Raw genomic sequence first — 21,206 nt, forward strand, 5'->3', positions numbered from 1 at the left:
TTTTCTTCCTTCCTTCCTTCCTCTCTGTCTGCCTGCCTGCCTCCCGTCCGTCCTTCCTTCTTTCCTCCCTCCCTCCCTTCCTTCCTCCCTTCCTTCCTTCCTTCTTCCAGAATCCTGAATATAGCAGACACACAATGTTATGTTACTTTCAGGTGTACAACTCAGTGATTCGACAAGTTTGTACATCAGGCTGTGTTCACCGCAGTGTAGTTCCCATCTGTCCTCTCAGCTGGCTGGTACGATATCCTCAACCGTGTTCTTTATGCCGTGCTTTTTATTCTGTGACTTACTTATTCATAACTGGGGGCCTGTTCCTCCCTCTCTCCTTTGTCTATTTTGCCCAACACCCCACCTCTCTCCTCTGGCAACCATCAGTTCATTCTTTGTGTTTATAGGTCCGATGCTGCTTTTGGTTTATTCATTCACTGGGTGTTTACCCAGAGAAAACGAGAACACTAACTTGGAAAGATATATGTACCCCCGTGTTTATTGCGGCATTATTTACAATAGCCAAGCAACCTAAGTGTTCATAAATAGACAAATAGATAAGAAAATGTGGCATGCATGAGTGCGCACGCACACACACACACACACACACACACACACACACACACACACACACGGGAATATTAGGCAACCATAAAAAAGAATGGCATTCTGCCATTTGGGACAGTAGGTGGACATGGAGGGTATTATGATAAATGAAATAAGTTAGACTAAGAAAGACAAATACTGTACAATTCCACTCATAAATGGAAATTAAAAAAACGAGTCGCCCATTTTCTTTTCTGAAAAAACGTGGAGGGAGTGAGACCCTATATGAATGTACAAATAAGAACACGCAGCTTCACGCTCCGGTCTGATGAGCCCCGACGTCTGTGCGCGCAGCAACCCAGTTCCAGCTGTGGGCAAGGAGATTCCGGTGGTGAGGGGAAGGGACAGGTCAGAAGCTACAGACAATCTGCTTTACCATGGATCATTAACATAGGATATGTGATTTGTTTCAAACACAGACATGCCTGTTGTATCCAAGGGCTACAGTAGTTCGGCTATGTGAAATTATTTAAGTGAATAGTATAGCCTCCTAGTGTAGATGGCAGAAAGCATTTCCATTATAATATTAGAAATAATATATGCTCACTAAGAAAACTTAGAAAATCAGAGATTCGCCAAAAGAAGTAATTCTGCCACTCAGAGGGAAGAGCTGGTAACATTCTGATCCATCAAAAAAATTTTTTTAAAAGATTTTATTCATTTATTTGTCAGAGAGAGAGAGAGAGAGAGAACACAAGTAGGCAGAGGGGCAGGCAGAGAGAGAGGAGGAAGCAGGCTCCCCGCAGAGCAGAGATCCCGATGCGGGACTCGATCCCAGGACTCTGAGATCATGACCTGAGCCGAAGGCAGCGGCCGAAACCATTGAGCCACCATCAAAATTTTTTATATCCGATTTTTTCTTACAATAGTTTCAGAGTATACCTATTATTGTCATAACTGGTTGAAAAAAATAGCAATAGAGATCATTTAGCAATAGAAAGTAGCAGTAGAGATCAGTGGCTACATCTTGGTGACCTGATTTTAGTGGCTGCATAGCCTTCCTCTGTGTGGCTGTGCCATGGTTTACTGCTCTGGTCCTCATTTGGGACCACAGTTGTGTGTTTTCACTTTGGGGCTACTAAAAAAAGAAAAACTGTGGCATTTTTGTAGCTAACCTCTGTGTCCATCTTTAAGGAAAAATTTGTCATCCTTTAAGGGTAAATGTCTACAAAACCCCTGCAAAACCTCGAGCCTGGGCTGCATTTCCCCAGCATTGCTTTGACCAAATGTGCCGACTCCTGCAAGAATAAGACACAGCCAGATTTTAAGTGGGTTTTGACAGTCTTTTAGTAAACGCTTTCTGAGAAGCTGTGACCCAAGCATCTGTGAATCAGTCATGAACTCTTTTAATCTCCACAGCCAAGATCAGCCCCTGGCATTTGGTTGTGTCTGGATGATCAAGGCAGCGCTGTCCAGGAAAATACAGTGCGAACCACAGACATTATTTCAAATTATCCAGTAGCCGCACTAAATAGAAGGAGGAAGAAACAGGTGAAATTAATTTTACAAGTCTGCGTAATGCAACCCAATACATCGAAAATATTATCATTCCAACATGTAACGAACATAAAAAATACTGAGATATTTTATGCTCTTTGTTTTCATACGAAGCCCTTAAAATCTGGTTGGTATCTTGCGCTTTCAGCACATCTAGAGCACATGTGGCTACGGGCCACGGGGCTGGACAGCGCAGGCCTAAAAATAGCAGTCTGGCTCTGCGGAAAAGCAAAAGCCCCAACAGATCTTAGTTAAAAAAGAAACGTAAGTTAGGGACCTCATCCGTACGACCCGCCTGAGGATGAGACAGCCGGTGGCCACTTTGTGAAATTTCTTTCTCTTAACATTTTAAAAAATGATTTTATTTCTTTATTTGAGAGAGAGAGAGAGCGAGCTCCAAGCAGGAGAGGAGTGGGGAGGGGGAGAGGCAGAGGGAGAAGCCAAGTCCCTGCTGAGCAGGGAGCCCGACCTGGGGCTTGATCCTGGGACTCCGCAGGCCACCTAGGCACCCTTCTCTTAACATTTTCATAGCTCTGAGGATTTCAGTTTCTCCACATCTGTACCCATATGCACATTTTCCTTTAAGGGCCTGCGGTGAGGACCCCCACGCCCCACCCAGGGGGGAGCCGAAGCTGTTGGAACCCAGCGCTCAGGACAGCCTGCGTGTGTCTGTCACCAGACGAGACTGGCTTCTTCAGGAGAAGCAGCAGCTGCAGGTGAGCAGGTGAAGAACCTTCAGGAACTAAGCCGGCGGTTTTCTTACCCATGGAAGCCAAATGCATCGGGGGGGGGTCTTTGCTCGGCTGGAGTGTAGCAGTTGGAGCTTTGGCCGTTCACCCGTGAAGTACAAAAGGGGGAGCTGGGTGGAGGCGGCCGGAGGGCTTGGAGGAATCTCATTACACAGAGGGTTTGAAAGCTCAGCCCTGTTTGTGCCCGTTTTCGATATTCCTCATTACCTTTTGAATATGCTTTCCTTGTCTGCCAGGCCAATTTGTCACCTCTTATCATTGTGACCTTTTATGAGGTTCTTTGGAAAGGCAGGAAGAAATCTGTGCTGTGAAAATCCTTAACGGAAGATTGCATCGAGTTGAAGTGTAAGGGGCAGTTGCTAGGGGCAGAGTTGTAAGTATGGACTGGGCAAGGCTAGCGGGTCTGGGAAAGACTGGTAGACATCTCCTGGGAGCTCCAGGTTGGCTCAGAGCAGCGAATGAAAGTTGGCTGGGAACCATTCAGGGCCTAGAAGTCTAGGTGCAGCACCGAGGAAAGGCAGGAGGCCATCGGGTGCTCTGGAAGTTGAGGGGGGCCCCTCCCCCAGAGGCAGGGATCCTTGAAGCTGGGTCCACACCAGCTGGAGCCTGGAGGCTTGGGAGCAGGAATGGGGAACAACAAGGGAGCATCGATTGAAGGCAACGTGATTTCCAGAAAGAGCATAGGTCTTTAACACCCAAGTGAAAATCTTGGTTTATATTCTAAACAATGGAGTGCGTTTAAACTGGTTTATGGGGCTTGGACAGTTGCTGGGCTGCCCTCCCATCCTTCCTTCCTCGTGCAGAGTATTTTATTATCTGAGTTTGCCCACCCAAGTCCCCAGAACAGCAAGGTGGAAAAGGGAGGCAAAAGTCATTACAATTGGAAAATATTCTCCAGTAAACTGAACACTTATATATTCAATGAGTATCATCACAAAAGTTTGTGATGTGACATATGGCTTTTGGGAGTGAATGGTCAAGAAAGAATTCTTGAGATGTCTTCAGTGCAAAAATATGGTTTTATTTAAGCACAGGGATAGGACCTGTGGGCAGAAGGAGGTGCACTGGGTTTGAAGAGGGACTGATTATATACTTTCAAGTTGGAAGGGGGTTAGGGATAGTGTAAGTCTCTAAGGAATTGGGAAGCAAGGTTTCCAGGACCTTGAGAGGTCTCATTTACTAGTGTCTACTAAACTCTTAATCAGGAGATCCTTCAGAGGTGTATCAGCGGGTCATATGTTTCAAAGATGATTGCTAACATATATCTTGGGGGGCGGTGTGTGTAGAGAGATAAAGGAAGTTTCCAAAGGGATTTTTCTGGGTTAAAGACTTGCAAGATCCTGGAAGTTGGGCTAATGTCAAGCTAAGGTTGCCTTTTGCCTCCAGCAAAGTATTCACACTGAAGAAGTTGAGTTCCTGGAGGAAGGTCACCCTGCCTGTCTCAAGTACTTGTCAGTGGGCTGCAGAGGAAATTTGATTATTTTTTCTACATTTCTTTTGCTTTTGTTCTCCGCATCAGTTTGGGTAGCTGACAATGGGAAGTCTGGTTTTGGTTTTGGACGATATTTGCCAGTTAAAGGTCCGCATCATGCCCGATGATGTCGGAGTGGACAGAAAGTAATTCCAGCCTGGGATCCTTCGTATTTGAGGGGATCTTTTTGGCAGAACTCCGGGGGAAGGTGGATATTCATTATTCAGCAGGTATTTGAGTGCCTCCCCTGTGCCAGATACTGTTTAAAAGGCTGACGATTTCTGTGAAGTTGATGTTCTAGTAGGGTGGGCGTGGGGAGCTAGATGGGAAATGGCAAACATAATTGATACCTAAATTATCGCCTTCCTGTGTTGTAGGGCGGTAGCAGCCAAAGGCCTAGGCTAAGATCGAGTCCTTGTGCAGCGAGATGGAAGCCGAGGGAAGAGCCACGTGGAGGCCTGCAGTGGGGATGTGCCTCACGCGTTCGGAGGGCGTCCAGCAGGCCGGGGTGGGGGAGAATAGTAGAGGAGAAGGTCAGGGAGAAGAGGGGTCTTGGAGGGTCTTGCACACGTTAGTAAGCACTTGGGCTTCTCTGTGACCGGGCTGTGGACCCACTGGAAGATGTTAAACGGTGAAGTAGCATGATTTGACCACATTTTAAAGACTCACTTTGACTTCTGTGTTAAGAATAGGATATAGGGCCCCTGTGGAAGAGAAGAGCACGGTGGGTCTTCACAACATTCAAAATAGAATGACCACACCATCAAGCAACTCCACTGCTGGGTGTACGCCTACAGGAACTGAGATCAAGCCCTCAGAGAGATGTCCCACACAGCATTATTCACAAGAGCCAAAAGGCGGAAGCACCCCACGTGCCCGTCTGTAGATGAATGGATAAACCAAATGTGGTCCATCCACACAATGGCGTATTACATCGACTTAAGAAGGAAGGCCGTTGTGGCACATGGCGCAACGTGGATGGACCTCGAGGACACCATGCTGAGCGAAATAAGCCAGTCACAGAAGGGCAGATACTATGGTTCCATTGACATGAGGTTCCTAGAGATTCCTAGAGACAGAAAGTGGAATGGCAGTTGCCAGGGCTTGGGGGAAGGAGGGGCCACGAGGAGCTGGAGTTTCACGGGGACGGAGATTGATAAGACGGAGAGGTCTTGGACGGTTGTTGGTGGTGGTGGTTGTGTGGCAGTGTGGGTGTGCTTAATGCCATGGAACTGGCCTTCCGATGGTTAAGATGGTGAATTTTGTGGTATGTGTATTTACCGCAGTTATAAAGAAAGAAAGGAGAGAAGGGGGTGTGGGCAGAGGTGGAGGTGGGGAGGTGTGTTGGGAAAGAGTGCCAATGATATCGTAATGTTGGACGGATGGGAGACCTATTGTCGTCTTCTCGGAGGGTCTCAGGGCTGGATCTTCAGCCTCTCCTCAGTCTCTATCCCCCACCCTCTATGGAAGCGGGGTCAGGAGGTAGAAGTTGGAGGTGATCTGTACCTTGGGTTTGAGAGCCCATAGATAAGAGATGGGGAGACCCCCGGGATTAGAGCTCTGCTCTTGTCAGCCAGACAAGTCAGCACGGGACCCAGGAGTGTGAGGTTTGACAGAGTCTCATTTTAAATTCAGAATGCTACAGGCAGTGAGATGATTATCTGCTCCAACACTGCGCACACAGTGGGCGTTCACTAACCTGCCGCTTGTTTTATTCTCTGGCCTCAAGACTGGATGATACTCTATAGATTCTTCAGATTTTCGTTTGCTGGATTAGTGGAAATGGAATTTATTTAATATTTTTATGAGCTGTAGACTGCATGACACTATCTGCCACGTCCCACTGCTCTTTCGATCTCGTAGACATAGGAAACTGTGATTTTTGTCTTTCTCTACACACTGCATTTTCACGTTTGGGGACAGACCAACCAAGGATTGTTTGCTTTTCTTTGTCGACTTGTGACCTGTGTTCCCTGCTTGGCTCGTGCCCCAAGCACAGGGGGTTTGCTCCCTATGTTCCAGGTCTTCTGCCTGCAAATGAAGTAAGTCTTTTATGTATTTGCTTGGTTCTTCCAAGTCAGATCCCTGGCTCACCCCCATAGTTATTATTTAATACTTGGGAGGGAATGTTTTTCCTTATGCCAGCTCATCAGAAATACAAAGCTGGCGTGGTTTTTCCACTCCAGCAAACCTCCCAAAATCTGCCTGCCTCCGAAGGGAACTTCACAGCACTCGTGCACGTGGCTGGCTGTCACTGAAAGGGCTCATTACCGGCAGAGCAGTCTGCTACGAGGAGGGTTCCTTTATGTAACCTGGTTTCTCCGTTCTCTGCAGAAAGAGATCGAGGCTCTCCAAGCAAGAATGTCCGTGCTGGAAGCAAAAGATCAGCAGCTGAAGAGGGAAATAGAAGAGCAGGAGCACCTCCTCCGATGGGAGGATTGCGACCTGCCCGCCCTGGTGTGCGGGCTTTCCCCGGGCGAACTGCGGGAAGTCAGCGAGGCCCTGCGGGACACGCTAGCCTTAGCCAGCCAGATTCCTCTCCGTGCAGAACCCCCTGAAACTCTCACGAGGTATTGATTTCCTAACTGAATTGGGATCACTCACCTCTTTGACCGGTTCACGGGAATGACGTTACTGGCTGCCCCTCAGCCACAAACATTTTCCCAGCAGAGCTCTGGGGTCTCAGTGGAAGCGCCATCGTTATTTTGAGCCGGAAAGTTCGTCCTTGGGTGGGGCAGTCCTGAGTGTCGGGAGATATATCCTGGCCACCCAGCCTACCCAATGCCAGTACACCTCTCCATTCTACTATGCACCCCTCTATTTCCAGGTACCCCCCCCCGGGGGGCACCTTCTCTCCCTTCGAGATCTGTTGCAGCTCCATTGGCTAGAGTTTCTGACGCCAGCCCTGCTGAGGACCATCATCTGGGGACAGGGGAACCACCTCTCGCTGATGGAGGGGCTGAGCCATCAAGGGGGTACTTAGTCACTCACCGTGTGTCCATCAGAAAGAATGAATGATTATGAAGAATAGCGAGCATTTTTTGAGTGCTTACTCTTTGCCAGGCACTGCGCTGAGCCTTATGAGTTGCTTCTCTTGTTATATTTATTTTATAGATGAGGAAAAGAAAGTTCAAGAAGGTTCGTAATTTGCCCACCATCCCAATATGAGGCAAAATTGATACTTAAAGTCCCGTTCGTTACTTCTCAGCCTAGTTTCTTACCTACTTACTGCGGAGTGAGAAGCTTCCGAATGCTCTGTGTTGTGGAATATCCACAGGATACACTTCTGTGTCTTGCTCTCGGGGAGATCATGGTCCTATTTTGGTGAAAGACAGAACACGTGTGTGCACGTTAGCTGACAAGCTGCGGAGGGACAGAATGAACACGCAGACGGGTCATAGGGACTTCGGGAGGGATTCATGTTCCGCTTCGTTCTGTGCCGAAGACAATACTCCACAACACTTCCCACCTGCAGTGGTTGCGGACATGGGCTCTACCACCCGATTTGCTGGGGGCGATCCTCACTCAACCACAGAACAGCTGGGAACCACTTAGTATGTGGGGGAGGGAGTGATGCTAATAGGGCTGTTACGGGGATCAGTGGTTAAAATATATATATATATATATATATATATATATATATATATATATATATATATATATATATATATATCCCGGGATGGTAGTAAGTACTTTGCTCTGCTTGCTGCCTGTCATTTTTCTCATGGGATTCCAGTCTCCCAAGGCCTTCAGACTGCCTGTCCCCATGTGTCTTAGACCACTGAGTGAATATGTCCCCTCTTAGCCACGTAACACATCCTATCCAGCCACGAAAAGCAAGCCACAGATGGAGGCTGGGCTAAGGAGGTGCTAAGGACTTCCTCCCATGCCCCTCCCAGCCCTGACCTCAATCTAACCCCATGGCTCATGCCCGGGGGAAGGAGAAGAGATCTGGATTGTTGCCAGATTTCAGCCGAGGAAACTGACTGTTGGATACGACTTGTGCTCTCCTGCGGTGCCTTTTGACGTGTCCTTATGCTATTGCCTCTGCCTCTGAGGCTCCTTCCCACTCCTGCGCCCTGGGCGGGCCCATGGAAGTCGTTCTACATCTGTATGTGCACCCACGTACCCACGCACCCTCGCACCCACGCACCCAGGTACCCACACGTACAGAGGTACATAGGCTGTGACTTGCAGCCTTTGTCATACGGGATTATACACATGCCCATGTAGCATGCATTGTATTTTTATATACGTACGACGTGGAATACCTAAGATGAAACATACATGTGACTATTATTATGTTTGCAGATACGTGTATTTACATTTGAGGCTTAAAACGATCCCTTTTTTGTCCTGCCATCCAGATGTGTCCTACTTATTTTTCCTTCCGCTTTTCACCACACAGAGGTCTGTTACACGCCGCTCATCTCCCGTGCCAGGTGACGGTTCTTTGCTGGGGGAAAAGCTAGGGCATGCTTAACTTAGAATCCACCGTAGTGTTTCACAAAGCCTCTGGGTTTTGAACTGAATTCCTGGGCAGTACCCCTGCAGGTGTGCCCTGGGCTCTATGGAGAAGCCAGGCTTTCTCACATGCCAGCTCGTGGTGCTCGGAGCAGCCCCAGGTGGCAGGTGGCCGGTGTCCCGGTCCGCATTTTACAGATGAGGAGACACAAACTCAGGAGGGTTTCCTGGCGAAGCAGCTACGAAGAGGCCTTCTTGTATGCATCCATAGCTGCCTTTGGGTCTGAACTCACAAACGGTAGTTTCTTTCGGGAGATCCGAGGAAGGTATTTCTCTTAGTCTAAAGCAAGGATCTCCATCCACGGTGTGGTAGGCTGCAGGAGCAGGGCCTTTGAACTTGGATCCTCTCACCTCCAGTCTGTTACCCGCCGAGGTTCTCAGCCGGGGATGTTAGGGTGAGCAGAGCACTAACAGCATGGAGCGGAGTCTTGTGTCGCTGGGAGAGTGACCACCCCGGGACAGCTCACAGTCCGAGTGACCCTGCAACAGGTGGCCTTTGGCATCTCCTTTATTTACGCAGGGATGCAGGTGGGCACCTCCCTGCTTTGGGGAAGTTTGGAGTGTGCAGGTGAGGCTTTGATAGCTCCGCTGCCTTTCTTCTACCCTAGGGAGATGAGGCTTCATGCTGTTCCTGACCAGGAATATGAGCTGGAAAATGACTATTACCATGTGGGCTTCCTGTTTAAGAAGGAAGACACACCTTTGTTGTTGGCGAGAGTGGTTTCTTCTTAGGCCGGGTGGAGAGATCCTCACAAATAATGAAACTGGCAAATCTGGAAGCCTTGTGAAGAGAGGCTGTAGAGACCGGTGTTGTTACAAGTATGTGGAAAACAGACCACTCGGCATCACGATTATCATTGTCACCCATGAAGATTCTTCCTAAAGACCAGCTCTAATCTCAGGGTGCGGTCTGGGGGGAAGGTGTTTCTGATTTACTCAACTTGGTAGTGCCCACGTTCAAAGGGAAGGATATGCCTCTTTCCCTGCATAAACTATTCCGCTTGAAAAGGAACTTCCTAATAGCACTTGGCACCGCTCAGCAGATCACTGGTGGAGACTCTCTGTGCTTACGCAGCGCCATCATTTCTGCCCGTAGCTCGCTGGGAATCATCTGGTGGGTGTTGGAGAGCGGTTGGAGGTCCAAGGTTGTACGCTGGGCTGGAGACAGCCAATGGCTTTTGATTTGGACGTGATAGTAGAAACCAAAGCAGCAGTTTGAATTTTCTGATGTCTGTGTTTTGGATCAATTATCTTGGCAGCATGGAATGCAGAGCTGCCTGTTCAGAGATCTCATAGCTGCCCTTGATAGAGCCAACAGAAGTGGTTTTCTTCCAATGACCAAGAGACCATTTTTGGAACTCCACAGTGTGGGAGCTGGCAGGGTAGGGACGTAGAAAGGACAGGGGCCACTGGAAAGATGTGTTTGTTCGAATTTCCTTTATCTCTGGGATCCTAATCCTTCAGCCTTAAAACGGCCTTCTTGTTTCCTCTCACAAATTTTCTCGTAACGGGAGAGGTCTGGTTGGATGCTCTTATCCACTGAGTGTCATCCTCCCCCCACATTAACCCAGTCTCCTCGTTCCATCCCATACTGACTCGGCTCCGATAATGGGACTGGGTTTGAGGGGCGGGGGGAAGGATGGGACACAGAGAGGAAGGGTGTGACGGGATCTGGGGTTTTCTTTGGGCCACATCCCTGCTTGTGGGGTGTGAGTGTCCATCCACGTGTCATCAGTCGAGGAGGGTGTGACTCGCCGCTCATCCCTCTGCAGCGCTGCTGGCTCCGCTTCCCCAGCCTCTGCACACGGGGGGCTAGTCGGGCCGCGACCCTGTCCAGCAGGACGTGACCAGCTGTGAAGTGAGACGGGCGTAATCCCGGTCATGACAACAGAGATGGGGGCTGCGTACGGTCCTCCATAACATTCTTCAGACGCCGGGGACGGGCTCGTATTATTAGCCTGCGGCTGACCTCGGCGTCCCTTAGCTCCTGGAATCTTTCATGCCTCACGGGAAATGTGCGCTGGCAGCTCACGGATGAATCGTTTCTTGTTGCGCATTTGGAAGGGACGTGTCACATCGCTTTACAAACCGTTGGCACAAACTGTGAAACTGACCCAAGCCCCGGTTACAGGGAGGCTGGCTGCACCGTGGTGGCTGCGTCTGGGACTGCTCTCAGCACGACCGAGCAGCACGGGGCCGCCTGCGGCCAGCCAGCCAGGGCTGCTCCTTGCTCTCCACTGCGTACGGCTGGGGGCACCCCGGGGAGGGTGACGGACTGTTCAGGGGCTCAGCCATGCCCGTCACAGGTGTCTTCAGTCCACAGGGAGCAGCCCAGGCCGATACCACGGCTCCCTTCAAGACAGAGGTGAAATAATGAAAGTCAGCAGTTCGCTATGGACTGGGACAAAATCAGTAGTCCCCCTCTGCCCGCAGATCCATGTCTTATGAGAGTGAGAGGCACCGTGAATGAACGCAGCGAGGTCTGCATCGGGATACGGGCCCCCACATCTAGGGTGACCCTCACAGTCTGTGCAGAGAGGTAGCTGTGTGTCCCCATGCGCGGGCCTATGTGTGCCGCAGCCGTATTAGGTAGAGCTCCTTGTTAGGCCTGTCTGCGGTCCTGGGGACTGCTCTGCAGGTGTGCCTCTCAAGTCTTGCGTTGATCGTGGCTGGCTTTCTTACTGAGATTTATATTAACAACCACATATTAATTTTAACCTCGCTATTGTTTAAATGCTAAATTTTGCTCACCATAATCTTAAATGAGTTATCCTGGACAGTATATTGGTTTTATGCCCATTTTGCAGATGAGGCTGCTGAGGGCCCCAAGTCACACAGCAGCAGTGTTCTGACATCTTTGGCCAATTTTGGATCTGGGGGTGTCCATGCGGGGAGAGAGATGGTTAAGGCTGACAGCCCAGGAGAGACCAGGGCTTCAAACCCAATGCCCAGGCAGGGAACGGGAAGAAGTCCAGCTAGTCAGGGCGGGGGTTTTTGGGTCCAAGCGTAAGAGAATGGGTGTCATTCCAGGCCAGCGATGGTTGTCTCTGTGCCCCACAGATCCCCTGGGGTCACCTGAAAGGGCTCAGAGCAAACAGGACTCTACACGCAGGCATCCAGCTGCTTCGGGTCAGACGGGCGTGCTGGGAGAGTTCCGAAGAAAGGATGTAGGGGAAGGGGAGATGGCAAGAAAGCCAGGCCTGGCGCTATGGGAACTGGAAGTCTGGTTTATAAAACAAAGGGTTGGGCCAGATGATGTTGAAGGTTCCTTCCAGATCTGGAACACTTCGCACTTTCAAATTTTGTGAAATCAGTTAAAAGACATTGCTTGAACACACAGTCATCCTGTTCCTGATAGCCACCAGATGCGTTCCCCAGCCGAGGTCTCTGGGCAGACCGTGACCATCCGTGGGGCACGGCGCTCAAGTCCTGTCTTTTCTTAGCAAGGCAGTGCTAATGAAGGACTCGCCTCTTTCTTCCCGATTTAAAAAAAATGTCATTTTGTGCTAGATTGAGTTTACTATGATCTACAAATTCTCTGTTTTGTTTCCTTCAAGGAGTCTCCAGCTTGGGTCTGTGATCATTTAGGTGGGTTCTTCTTGGAAGGCTTGTAATTTGCAGACTCACCCATTCCTCTTTTATAATTTAGGGATCGATGGACTGTTTTCCGCTAGTGCCCCAGGCCGCCTTCATGACGGGACATAATCGTCTTAAACTGACTGCAGCCAGCTCCTCTAAGACTGCGGCTGTGGGCACTCTCCCGGCACCTGTGAATGCATGTGGCTTATTTTAAAAGTTGTTCCTCTAGTCAATTTCAGTTTTTTATTGTCCATAATTATCACCTTGAGAGCTGTTCTGTACCTCAGTGCTGCATCCTCTGGGTGTCTTCTACATTCTTCTCTTCCTTATCACCAAATTCTCTTGTTCCTGACAGGTTCCAAGAACGTCTCTATGTTTGTAGGTTGTGTGTCCCTGTTCCCGGCTCTCGAACTCCTCAATGTTCATTGAATACCACTAGACTCTTCTCCAGACCTTGAGCCAGAGGTTGAGAGCTCCTCCAGGGAAAGGTAATTCAGTTCTGCTCGGACAGAACCTTTTCAAGTGACTGCAGGGACTGTCCCCCGGCTGGAAAAGCCAGTTCACTCCTCGGTGGGAATTTAGTTAGTTAAGAACACTTCCATCCCACGCCTCTAAGGGGTGATTATTAATCATCTTGTGTTGATTCCAAGGCTGCTGGGATGACCCGAGCCAGAACCTTCAGGTTTCCGCAGATGCTTGCGGGGCTGGGGAGGGTGCTGTGCCGTATACACTGGGGACATTTTTCTTAATTTGTTCATCTTGGCTGACATATCATTGCTCTTTTGTACACCCTTTTGGGCAAATTTCTTTAGCTTCCTCTTTGAGTTGTATTGATGTTGGTGTTTGATTTTTTATTCAGTTACTTGTGTAGACAACTAGATTCCTTCCCTCCCCCCGGTTCATTCATTTTGTTCAGCTTTGGTCTATTTTTGCAGTCTTTCTCTAGCAAAATGTGTAAATCTTTAGTTTACTCACTGAAGCATTTTAGGAAATGCAATACGTAATATTCTCCAGTTTCCAGGACCCTGCGGAACTGTTGCTTGGTCGGCAGGTTTTGAAAGAGCCTGAGAGAATTGTAAACTTAAACTATTTGTGTAGGTTTTGCTGTACTTGTTCTTAGGCAGATAATAAATAATTAAAGATGACTCAGAAAAGCATCATAGACCCAAAGCAGAAAGTATAACCTTTTGGGCAAACCTCATAGTTATGGAAAGTATACATGTTTATGCATTTAGGAAAACAACATACATTTAAAAAATATTGGATGATTAAGAGGAAATGCAAGCAGTTCAGGGTGGTTCTTTAAAATATTCTGGGCCAGCGGGACTTTACTTATTATTAAATAGAATTAGTGATTGACATGGAAATCTGAAATTGCCTTTGGATCACTTAACAGAGTAAACCTAGAGGCAGCCTCATTTTCCCCGTGGATCAAATTGTAGGGTTTTAAGGATTAGACTCACAGGAATTCGGTGGAGAAAACCTCTATAGCCTAGAATTGAAATCTTTTTCAATGTTTAAATACATCTGGGTTATGATAGTAGTTGAACACGTGGAGCCCACTTGGTTACCAGGCTTTGAAAAAGAAGAGGCCAGGAATTTGTTTCCCCATTGTATGTGGATACGTATCCCTGAATAACGTAGTTATTCAGGGAGGAGGGGTAGAGAGGAGCGGAAGAGAGCAGAGTACTTATGACCTGAACATCTGAACGTGAGGCTGTTGATATTTTTGACTCTCACTCTCATTTCCTCTTCATCGGACAGCTTAAAATCCCTCACAGACAAACGCCTGCAAGTCGAAGGCTTCTGGCCTATGAATTATAGTTACAGTTTGGAGTAAGACGCTTTGAGAGGCACTGAGATGTCTGCTGGAATTAACACTTGGAATATCTGGGCAAGCCAAATGCCAAGTTAATCAGTTGAAAATAAAGCTGTGATTCTTAATAGAACTGGCCTCAGAGGCAAGGTATGACTGTGTGATGTCAGGCAGTCTCCCAGTGGGGGTGGGAACTGGCAAGAGACAGCGGGGCGATGGTGTGCGTGTGTGGGCACGTGCGCTCTGTCGTGGCGATGGTGTGCGTGTGTGGGCACGTGCGCTCTGTTGTGTCCATATCAAATTGGGAAGACTGCAGATCCAGTCCAGTCGGTACTAGCACTCGCTCCCTCTGCCCCACATTCCCACATCAGCGCCCCGACTCCAGGAAGTCTTTCCTAGGAAGTTGGAAATCCTCACACACTCTCACTCGTTCTCTTTCTGCTATCCCCTTTGGGAGTACGTATACAAGCCACATAGATGTATTTTATTAAGAGGAATTTGTAGTCTTACAGAGTGTGACATCGCACTTGCAGCCTGTTGAGTTAGTTGGAGGAGTGGGACTTCACCACCAGACTCTGGAGTAGCTGAGTGTAGTATTTTAGTCAGAGTTCAGACACAGGATCCCTGAAATTCAGAGAAAGTCTCAGTAAGGAGATGAGTCACTAATGTGATCCATCCGTATCCAGAGAATGAATCAAAGGGCTGAAAGTCCGAATATTTCTCTGGCCTATTTTCCCTTATTTCTTTCATTTAATCTCTTTGGCTTGGGGCAGAGAGGGAAACATCACCTATATTTATCCCAGTTAAAAACCCATGTGCTTGGTTTCTCTCAGATTACTCAAAACTACTTTCTCATTCTGATACAGTCATGGTTATTTGTATGAATGCTTTATTAAAAGCCTTTTCTTACATCATTCCACCCAAGATCCCCAGGATGAATATGAGTGTCTGTTACATGAGCAGACGCTGCATCATGCTCATGGCAAGGATGGCCACGGGGTGCCAGGGCTCTGGGGTCTTGGTACGAATCTCTCCCCATTGCACTATGCAGGCTTCCCCAAGAGCCAATGTCTCAGGTAGCCAGCTCAAGAGCTTTTCCAGCCATACAGAATGGCTTGCCCCGATGAGTCTGTGTGCCCTATTGTGTCTCCCCGAGATCATCTGAAGTCTGGAGGTGTTCTTGGCATTTTTGTTGTCTGTGCCCCATGCGTGTCCCTCTGGTGGCATGTGACATTATCATCTGTGAGCCAGGAAGGGTCCAAAGAAGGAAAAAGGCCAAGTAGATAAAATCCTGCATCTCCTGAAGCTATTTTTGCTGTCATTTTTATTACCATATAATATATTATTTGCTTCAGGGGTACAGGTCTGTGAATCCTCAGTCTTACACAATTCACAGCACTCACCATAGCACATACCCTCCCCAGTGTCCATCATCCCGCCACCCCATCCCTCCCCCCTACCCTCCAGCAGTCCTCAATTTCTTTCCTGAGATTAAGAGTCACTTGTGGTTTATCTCCCTCCTGATCCCATCTTGTTTCATTTTTTTCCCTGCCTGCCACCCACGACCCCCTGCCCTGCCTCTCAAATTCCTCATATCAGAGAGATCATATGATGATTGTCTTTCTCTGATTGACTTATTTCACTTTTTCTGTCATTTTCTTAACCACTTACCCCGGACCAAAGGTTAAAGGACTGAGCAGTAATTGGCAAGGTTGTTAATGTCAATGGATTCCTGTTTTTTTTTTTTTTTTTTTTTTTTTAAATTCAAGAGCCAAGTAATACCTGTGCCAGGATGGCTGTCTTTTTGCCCTTTATGTCCTTTCCAACTTGCTTCAATGGCAATCTCTCATTCTTAAACTTATTTTTACTAAACGAGACACGGGATGGAACTACAAATGGGGAGAGAGACAGAGAGGCAGGGAGAAGACTGTTTGGAGATGAAATTGATATTCCTCCTCCTTTTCCAGAGTTTTTTGCTAAAATGGAACTTGAGCATCAGGCCACATATACACAGGCAGGAGATGGACAGGCAGCTGCCAACAGACAGAAGACTTTCGGCACAACTCTGTTCTGAGGGCTGAAAAATTGTGCCTTGCTTAGAAAAATGACAGATTTCTGGGTTTTATTTCTGCCTCTATCACCAACATCACCTGGCACTTTATATAATCTATGTGTCTTTTAGCCTCTCTAGCTCTCCGCAGATAAAATAAGACAAATAAAATAAGACAATCTCAAATGGCAGAATAGTAAAAGAACTTTGGATGGTAGGATTGTAAGTTTCTTAGAAATAACTTGGCTCGGGCGCCTGGGTGGCTCAGTGGGTTAAAGCCTCTGCCTTCGGCTCAGGTCATGATCCCAGGGTCCTGGGATTGAGCCCCACATCGGGCTCTCTGCTCAGCAGGGAGCTGCTTCCTCCTCCTCTCTCTCTGCCTGCCTCTCTGCCTACTTGTAATTTCTGTCTGTCAAATAAATAAATAAAATCTTAAAAAAAAAAAAAGAAATAACTTGGCTCAACTGTCTCACTTTGTGGGTCAGGAAATAGAGCTCCAGAGAAAAGTGACTTGTTCAAAGTCTTGCAGACAGTTGGTGGGGTGGTGGAATTTCAGAGTCATTAACATTCTCATGTTCAGCAAAGGTCAGATGAGAACAGGGACTCAATTTGTTCTTCAAAGGCTCGTCTTTGGGGCAGGTGTGTGGTTGGCATCCTGGGCATGGACTAACGTGCTGGGCCAGGGCTGGTGCCAAGGGTGGTGGTGGCAGAAGGAAGCATAAAGAACAAAGGAAGACCATGTAAAGTGAGAGAGAGTTTCTCTAGGACACGAACACAAAGGAGTCAGCTCAGGCCCACCTGATATCCGTGGCCCAGAGGAAGAGGACCAATGGAATCGCTGCCTGAACTTGTCTTTCCCCCCTGGCATCTGTCCTTTCTGCCCTGGGATTCTGATGGGCTTTCCATGTGGACACCTCGCCTGCATGTCCAAGAAATATCCACACCTTCAGAGTAGCTACTGTCTGACCAGTGCTCGGGCCTGCAGGCATGTCCACTGCAGGGAGTTCCACCCTCGAGAGGAAAACCCAGAGAGGAGCCCTGGCCGGAAGCAGTCTCTTGTCTCTTTGGGAAGGCAGTCTGGTCGTGGCTGCCTGGTCCAGATCGGGATGGGCATGTATCTTTGGCCCGGTGGATGCTTCAATCCAAGAGTAGAGAGGATAGGACATCAGAGGGCCCTGGACCTATGGGAACTGTTGAAAGAATTGCTAAGAGAGGGTACAGAGTCAAGTTTCTTATGAAGATTTTGAGTTATGCTTCTCTGAGTCTGGAGAAATAGGGAACGACTAGTGGTTGGTTGCTATTTGACTGGGGTGTAGGGGTCTTCAAATAAATAGATACCTAAAGCAGTGGTAGGTCATTGAGGAAGATTAACAAGATACTCTAAGCACTGTCACTCTGGATCTTACAGAGTGACCCTCTGGCCTTGGCAGTTTGGCAGCAGTGAGGACTCATTCTCACTGGCTGGAGACAGGCTTCCGGCTGAAACCTGTGGGTACCCTTTGACCAGTCCTGGTCCTTACTTCTGATCTTCTGGCTCTCCCTCCCCATGCAGTCTGCATTAGTTTTTCAGGGCTGCCATAATGAGGTGCTGTGGGTATGTGGCTTAAATACAGACATTTGTTATGTTTAGGTGTCCAAGACCAAGATATGGGCAAGGCTGGCCCCTCTGAAGACCTTGAAGGAAATGATCTGTTCCAAGTCTCTCCTTGGCTTATAGGTGACAGTCTTCTCCCTGTGTCTCTTCCCACTATCTCCCTCCTTCTATGTGTGTTTCTGAATCAAAATTTTCCTTTTTAGAAAGACACCAATTATGTTGGAGTAGGGCCCACCCTAATAGGCGCTTCCTGACTAACTACATTTGCAATGACCCTATTTGCAAATCAGTCACGTTCTGAGATGCAGGGTGTGGGGTGGCTAGAACACTTAAGGTACAAATTTTGGGGGAATATAATTCAGCCAATACAGAGTCTATGAAGAGAAACCAGCCAAAAGAGATGTCAAAGAGAGCCAGAGTTCTACGAGATGGGACTTCGGAAGAGGAGTGGAGATCTTACTGAGTAGACTCCAAGTTTTTAATCTCTTCTTCCTCATCTAAAGCTCTGCCTCCAGCAAGATGGTTAAGGGCAGTCATGGCCTTTAATTTTCACTGGTGCTGGGACAGTGGTGGGAGGTGGGGACAGAGACAGTGCCTCCCACCATCCTGCGGTTTGAGCGTGCCTCCGATAGAGGAGGGAATGGCCCACCATGCTTCACCTAAAGCAGGTCCCTCTTATCCATGGGGATATGTTCCAAGACCCGCAATGGATGCCTGAGACCACAGGGAGTAAGGACCAAGCTCCTTTCTACTGTGCTCTTTCCTAAACATACTCCGATAAAGTTTAAGTTAGAAATTAGGCACAGTAAGAGATTAGCAACAATAACTAATGATAAAATAGAATGATTATAACAATGTATTATAATAAAAGTTACATGAATGTGGTCTCTCTCAAAAAATCTCATGGTACCACATTCACCTTCTTGGGACGATGTGAGAGAATAAACGCTCATGGGATGAGATGAAGCGAGGGGAATGATGGAGGCATATGACGTAGCATCAGGCGACAACTGACTTTCTGATGACAGTGCGGGACATCATCTGCTTCCAGACCGGTTGACCGTGGGTAACTGACACCATGGAACCATGGAAAGTGAACCACAAATGAGGCAGGGACTACTGTATTCTTTAGGAAGAAGACAAGAAGCAAATATTAATTAAGTACCTACTATGTGCCGGCAACTTCTCCATGAAAGATCATTGCCCTTGACGGCTTTCTGTCTGGGGGGAGGAGGCAGAAGGAAACAATAAATGTAATAACCAAGTAGGTCACATAGTAGGTGAGTAGGTAGTGAACGCTGTGGGGACAGAACAGGAGAGGATATGAATGTGCAGATTTAAATGGGGCAGTCAGGCTGGGCTGCCTGAGAGGGTAAGATTAGAGCAAGGACTTGAAGGGGAGTTGGCTGGCTTGGTGCGTGTCTTGGGGGTGGAGAGGCATCCAGGCAGAGGGGCCTCTGCCTGCCAAGGCAGATTGGGGGCGCTGTCAGGAGGCCTCTGTGGCAGGGCAGAGCCAGGGAAGAAGGGCCTTATGGGAGGGGCGGACAGAGACCTGATGGCAGGTGGGCTGTGCTGGTCGGCAGCTTTCCCCGCGGGTGCTGGAGCTGAATCTGAGCTGAGCGGTGGTGAGGGCAAAGCAAGGGACCCGCTCACGGGCCTGTGTAGCCGTTCGGAGGACAGTATCTGTGGGCCAGAGTGTGTCGGCAGACGTGGTTCTCTGGGGGCCTGTTTTCCCTTAGAACTATTTCTACCCTGAGTCATCGGACCCGAATTAACTGTCTGGTAGTGTTTGCGCAGGTCTCCTTCTGGCCCTGGACCGGGTTCGTTACCATGATTGATTTCCACCCCACCTTCCCTTCTCGTTAGTGCTGAAAAGCAGTCTGTCCCTCCCCAAGCTGAAGGTTTTATTACTGATGTTTTTGACAGCAATGTCGCGTTCTCGCCACACCACAGGGCTGTTTCAGAGAGCTCCTTCCTGTTCCTAACCCGAAGCTTGGGCCTTTATGAACTCCTATAAGAAACCAGGGGTCCCATAATCATTTCGTTATTTATTTATTTATTTTTTATTTATTTTCAGCGTAACAGTGTTCATTGTTTTTGCACCACACCCAGTGCTCCATGCAGTACGTGCCCTCCCTATTACCCACCACCTGGTTCCTCAACCTCCCACCCCCCCGCCCCTTCAAAACCCTCTGGTTGTTTTTCAGAGTCCATAGTCTCTCATGGTTCATCTCCCCTTCCAGTTTCCCTCAACTCCCTCTCCTCTCCATCTCCCCATGTCCACCGTGTTCTTTGTTATGCTCCACAAATAAGTGAAACCATATGATACTTGACTCTCTCTGCTTGACTTATTTTGCTCAGCATAATCTCTTCCAGTCCCGTCCATGTTGCTACAAAAGTTGCGTATTCATCCTTTCTGATGGAGGCATAATACTCCATAGTGTATATGGACCACATCTTCCTTATCCATTCGTCCGTTGAAGGGCATCTTGGTTCTTTCCACAGTTTGGCGACCGTGGCCATTGCTGCTATAAACATTGGGGTACAGATGGCCCTTCGTTTCACTACATCTGTATCTTTGGGGTAAATACCCAGTAGTGCAATTGCAGGGTCATAGGGAAGCTCTATTTTTAATTTCTTGAGAAATCTCCACACTGTTCTCCAAAGTGGCTGCACCAACTTGCATTCCCACCAACAGTGTAAGAGGGTTCCCCTTTCTCCACATTCTCTCCAACACACATTGTTTCCTGTCTTGCTAATTTTGGTCATTCTAACTGGTGTAAGGTAGTATCTTAATGTGGTTTTAATTTGAATCTCCCTGATGGCTAGTCATGATGAACATTTTTTCATGTGTCTGATGGCCATTTATATGTCTTCATTGGAGAAGTGTCTGTTCATATCTTCTGCCCATTTTTTGATATGATTATCTGTTTTGTGTGTATGTTGAGTTTGAGGAGTTCTTTATAGATCCTGGATATCAACCTTTTGTCTGTACTGTCATTTGCAAATATCTTCTCCCATTCCGTGGGTTGCCCCTTTGTTTTGTTGACTGTTTCCTTTGCTGTGCAGAAGCTTTTGATCTTGATGAAGTCCCAAAAGTTCATTTTTGCTTTTGTTTCCTTGGCCTTTGGAGACGTATCTTGAAAGAAGTTGCTGTGGCTGATATCAAAGAGGTTACTGCCTATGTTCTCCTCTAGGATTCTGATGGATTCCTGTCTCAGGTTGAGGTCTTTTATCCATTTGGAGTTTATCTTTGTGTACGGTGTAAGAGAATGGTCGAGTTTCATTCTTCTACATATAGCTGTCCAGTTTTCCCAGCACCATTTATTGAA

At 47.9% G+C, this 21,206-nt stretch overlaps 1 protein-coding gene across 4 annotated transcripts in view; it reads left to right on the forward strand.

Annotated features, from left to right (window-relative positions):
- Positions 1 to 21,206, forward strand: part of DISC1 (DISC1 scaffold protein) — a 383,714-nt gene that overhangs the window by 119,488 nt on the left and 243,020 nt on the right. For all 4 annotated transcript variants that reach the window (XM_046027933.1, XM_046027930.1, XM_046027931.1 and 1 more), the window contains exons 5-6: positions 2,678 to 2,807; positions 6,646 to 6,881. In XM_046027933.1, coding sequence (XP_045883889.1) covers positions 2,678 to 2,807; positions 6,646 to 6,881 — 366 coding nt within the window. The remainder of the gene's footprint in view (positions 1 to 2,677; positions 2,808 to 6,645; positions 6,882 to 21,206) is intronic.

Source organism: Meles meles, chromosome 13 (assembly GCF_922984935.1).
Source record: "Meles meles chromosome 13, mMelMel3.1 paternal haplotype, whole genome shotgun sequence".
In the NCBI taxonomy this organism is placed as follows: domain Eukaryota; kingdom Metazoa; phylum Chordata; class Mammalia; order Carnivora; family Mustelidae; genus Meles; species Meles meles.